This window comes from Schistosoma mansoni (genome assembly GCF_000237925.1).
Source record: "Schistosoma mansoni, WGS project CABG00000000 data, supercontig 1385, strain Puerto Rico, whole genome shotgun sequence".
NCBI lineage: Eukaryota > Metazoa > Platyhelminthes > Trematoda > Strigeidida > Schistosomatidae > Schistosoma > Schistosoma mansoni.
This window is the reverse complement of record NW_017386600.1, coordinates 1-4,910: the sequence shown is the minus strand read 5'-3', so window position 1 is coordinate 4,910 and position 4,910 is coordinate 1. Positions and strand designations below refer to the sequence as shown.

The following is a 4,910-nucleotide window of genomic DNA, read 5'->3' as shown; positions in this document are numbered from 1 at the left end:
TAATCTAGGATACCTCCTACCCCATCTAGTACCTTATATATTTCCAAGACAGCTGTCATGTCATCATTAAATTACTAACTGTGAGTAGCAGCCCCAGAAGTTGTTGAGAAAACAGATAAAAATCATTTAATTTCTTTAATGTAGTCTGATTTTAATTCACAGGATACTTTATCTAGCTTTTAATACCAGAACATACAACAGGATTTTGTTTTTCAGTTATGATGACGAGAATGAACTGTCTACTTACTTGAACAAATGTGGTGTACGTCTGTTCTTTGATTATTTGAAACAGAATGTAGACAATTTGATAATTAACATGTATTAGGTCCTGCTATTTATTTATCTTTAAATGCTAAGCAACAATTCTCCAACAAGCAATTTACAATAAACTTTCACAATAGCGTAAATGGATATCACAGGTCCAAGTAAAAAATAGCAATATTTACGTCTTTAGAGTGTGTTTACTCGCATCTATAAAGACAGCTTTTGAACCAAGCTGGAAAGATATTTCTTTTTCTTATAATAAATTGACTGTCAATATGTAATTACTGGTTTTCCAGGTGTCACTCGGATCATGAGAAAGTGCATGCAGTTGTTGATATTTAGTCAAAAAAGTATTATTCATATGGTGCGACACTAATCTACCACTATAGGTCAACCCAAATCCTTTGAACAGGACTTTTCTGAATGTAGCAATGCATAGAAAGTTCAGTCGGTTATCATTTGCTGGGTTGATATTTCAACTAGTAAGCTAGTTTAACTCCTGATGACAGTGAGTAGAATATTGGTATATATGTGCATTAGTGGATAAAATTAAATTGTACTATATTCTGCTTCAATCTATTGTGTCAATAATCCGAGCTATTTGGATGATTATTTCATCAAACTAATGGTGTATATTAGGATTATAAGGAAAACTACAGCGGTTCTGTTGACATTCAATACAAATCGTGTGTTAGCATGACTCTGCTGGGAAATACTGACTATGAACTGCGTAACATCAAAACGTTTGCGCACCTACATCATACATTATACTCACTAATAGATACTGTGTAGTTTATACTTCCTTCAGTTTAGACCAGTTACAAAAATAATTATCTACATACCTATGTTTTTAAATATTTGAGGATTCACAAGTCTTTTAAGAGCATGATTATTTTTATAAAGTTTCAAAGCACAGGAACGACTATTGGCAGAAACAGAGTAAGGAAAAAATTAAAAGTAACAATAGGAATAATACAAGTCAGCTATAAACTGGCATGATTATGATCACATCAGTGAAATGCTTTAACTGGAAGACACGACAGAAATGTCGTAATGAGGGTAATCAACTAGTAATTACAAGGGATCAGTGTACATCAAAGTATATCACAGCTCATAACAAAGTAGTTGACAGTTTTTTAAGAGTTATAATCTTTTGAGTTTAGTAGTGATTAGTCTTCTAAATCCATAAGTTCTTTGATAGCTAGTTGTACTTCGTTTGGATCCAATGTGACTGAAAGTCGTAAGTTTTGCAACTCTAATTGACATAATGCACCTGCACGAATGAGAACAGTAGCAAGATCATCTGCAAGTTTGGAAGTTAGCATAAGTTTACTTGGGAGTGTTTTTACTACTGGGAGTCGTAAATAATTATTGACCTCTTTTGATGAAGGTTTGGTTTCTGAAGAATGCAAACTACAGTCATCTGATAGACGTTTGATTATTTCTGACTGAGTAGCGATCAGTATTACACACAGCGCAGATACAGATTCCGGAGCCATATTATTACTGTTAAAGGTTTGCGAAAAACGGCCTAATTTGCAGTCTAATACAAGAACACCGGATGACTGCTCTAAGTATTTAACAATTGCATCACGTAGTGCTGAACCATTCTCAAGAACTGTATTATAAAACTGTACGGATTTGCTGTCCAGTATAGCTCGACTGGCCATTCGAGTTTTGAAGTCATCTGCACTGTTAATAACTGGACACCTAGAATCATCTTTCGATGAATTCTGATGTAAGCTAATATCCCGATATGCCTCATTGTTAGCCATGTTAAGTTTTGTACAACCATCAATAGGTGGATTTTTGGGAGACATTTTATTCGATGTTTTTGATTGACGTAAGCAGCACACCAGAGGTAAGAGCAGTTTGATCCACTGATTACGAGCATTTTTGATGGTATTTTCGGCTGGCTTAATATAATCCATATTTGACTGGTTAGTATGTGTAGCTAGTCTGGGTGTGGTGGTATGGTCTATCCATATAGGCAAAGATGGTAACCTAAGAAACAAAATGAATATAGCGTTATAAATGTTTATCTATAGATTCGTGGGAAAAAAGGAGATTCTGGAGCATGGTAGAAATTCATCTCAAAATAGCCACGCAAATCAGTTAAATATAGGTGTAAGAGAAAATCGTAGACAGGTGGCAAGCCGATTCACATGAGTTTGCAGTTGTCAGATACTAGTTTATTAATGATACAAATCTTTGTAATATGCCTTAAAAAGCAAGGGTTTACCTAAATAAGCCAGAACAACCAAAATACTTGACCATTATCGAAAGTTTTCTTGGAAAGTTCATTGTTTTGGAAAACTTACTTTTATTAACCGTAAATATATTTAGATGTTGCTACGACAGTTGGAGAAGGTATGAGTTAAGTGTGTGATATACTGGAACGTAATTTCACCACAGAAACAGGCTAATTTTTTTTATAGAAACAACGATAATCATCTTAACCACAAATATTTTCCCATCTGATACATAAACATACACACAGTTCTCTTAAGTTAAAAATGATTACGACAAGATTTGCTTTTTACACGATTTTATAGAGCAGTTACATTAATCAAAATAAATAAGGAAAAAGCTTAAAGCATTGATATCTATTAATGAACATTTCTATATCAGTAACTATATAAAAATAAACCTCATTAGTCTAATTCAACTGAAAACTTTTCAGTGAACTTTTTTGTCAGTTGGTTTTAAGATATTTTAACTAGTACAATAATAAATATTGTTCCATAACTCAGTCACTTAAATAGTCTCATCTATTAATTATCAGGTTATGAGTTTGAGTTCCATTCTGTCCAAAAAATCCTGCAGCTAGACAGTCCTGTTAGCCTATAACCTAATGATTATATACTCAAACGCTTCGTCAAGAGGTAGTTTCAAAAACGGTTCACTTAAAAAGAAGAGCCAAAGTCCCTGAAATAATTAGCAAGTAAAGAACGATTAACCAATTAGTATTATTTTGCTAATCCGTGATGTGTTTAGAAAAACATGATTTCAAAGAGTATAAACAACGTACCTTTGAAAATGTCCTGGCATTCGCTCATCTTGATCTTTTAAGTCAAAGAGTTTATTGCTTTCTTGCATTTTTTCAACATGAGACGGCAAAACGAAACTATCTTTTGTTTTATTTTTCGTAGCATTCGGTGTTAGTTGATTGTAGAGGGCTGGAGATACTTTGATTGCTAATAATTGAATCCACAACGAGATTTGTCCGCGTCTTCTTTTATCAGAGAGATCGGCTGTAAGAAAAATGAATAATACTTAAGCATGGGTCATAAACTTGTGATAAAAGTGATAGGTAGAAATGTGGAACACACCACAAGTATGCATAGTTTTGAATTACTAAATGTCACACTAGCAGGGTGAGTGAAAATCACTGAGTAGAAAAACAAACGAGTAAAAATAGTAGTACTAATAGTAGTGGAGATGGGAGCGAAACTGATGAAAGCAGAGAAAGAGGACAATGATATTATTCACGAGCAAGAGGAAGATTGAGAACAAATATATCTGCAACAGTATTGATTACTTTGAGGCACAACTTAGTTTGCAACGTTAGATTACTCCGAAACTTACTTAAGAAACCTACATCATTCGGTATAGCCCAAACCAATGGTTGGTAATTCTACCGACCTATAGGCAAAACATAAGCTAATAAGCGAGATGTAGTCTTGCTTGTTTCTCTGCCTTAATCATAGTATCTACTATAGATAAAAGCAGATTGTATATCAACAATTAGATGTGGTATGGTAGTATTAACTTGGTCCACAAGCAGTACAGAAAGCGGTGGTTATCGAGATGAAACCAAGTCTTGGAAACAGTAATAGCATGAAAAATATCGCATACAAAACAAAAGAGATTACTGGGAAAATGAGATGAGGTAGTGGATAAAAGATAGAGAATAGAGCGTATATTTTTCTTGACAATATAAGGAACGGGTAAATCTGGGTAACTGCGACTGGTTTCAAGTCAAGTAACTCAGAGATCTCAGTAGCCGGACCTAGTTGTCTTATAGTTACCTTTCACTAGGCCAATAGCCCTTTTATAGTGAAAACTAACTTTGAGACGTTACCGGTTGAGACTTTTCTCACTGATGCAGTACAAAACTTAATCTCAATATTTTTCATTCGGTGTATTAGACAGACGCAAAAATATCAGTGATTACAAGCTTTTAACTTTGTATGCAATCCACACCAAGTACTAATACTTTACAGCCGTGGAATAAAACAGTGAACTGACGCACAATATGTCCGAGTTCTGGTAACATTTAGGTTCTTTGACAACGACACAACCAGTGTGAATCAGTTGACATCGAAAGATCCATTTTACATTTACGTTAAAAGTAAGCTTATCAAAGGGCTTGTAATAATGATTTGAATGTGGGCGTAGGTAATCAGCACTAAATAATCAGTCAGTCATACACAACGTATAACCTAGGACATGTGCGCAATCATTCGAATTTCCATACTCCATTAGCACAGTAAGGTGGAACCTTTAGGGGAAACTTCAAAGTAGTAGAAGTATCAACAGTTTCCGTGACAAAAGGAAAGATATGATTCGAGAACATAAGGATCAGCGAAATAACTTCATAAAGTTAGAAACTTAAGATTTAAGGATAAAGAAAAGGTGAACAC

The 4,910-nt window shown here is 34.3% G+C and overlaps 1 protein-coding gene across 1 annotated transcript; it reads right to left on the bottom strand.

Annotated features, from left to right (window-relative positions):
* Positions 1-1,433: 1,433 nt before the first annotated feature.
* Smp_206120 (unnamed protein product) lies at positions 1,434-3,363 on the bottom strand (the record flags this gene model as incomplete). Its single annotated transcript, XM_018791598.1, has 2 exons — positions 1,434-2,268; positions 3,296-3,363. The coding sequence occupies 2 exons, from the start codon at positions 3,361-3,363 to the stop codon at positions 1,434-1,436; spliced, it is 903 nt and encodes a 300-aa protein (XP_018644812.1).
* Positions 3,364-4,910: the final 1,547 nt, after the last annotated feature.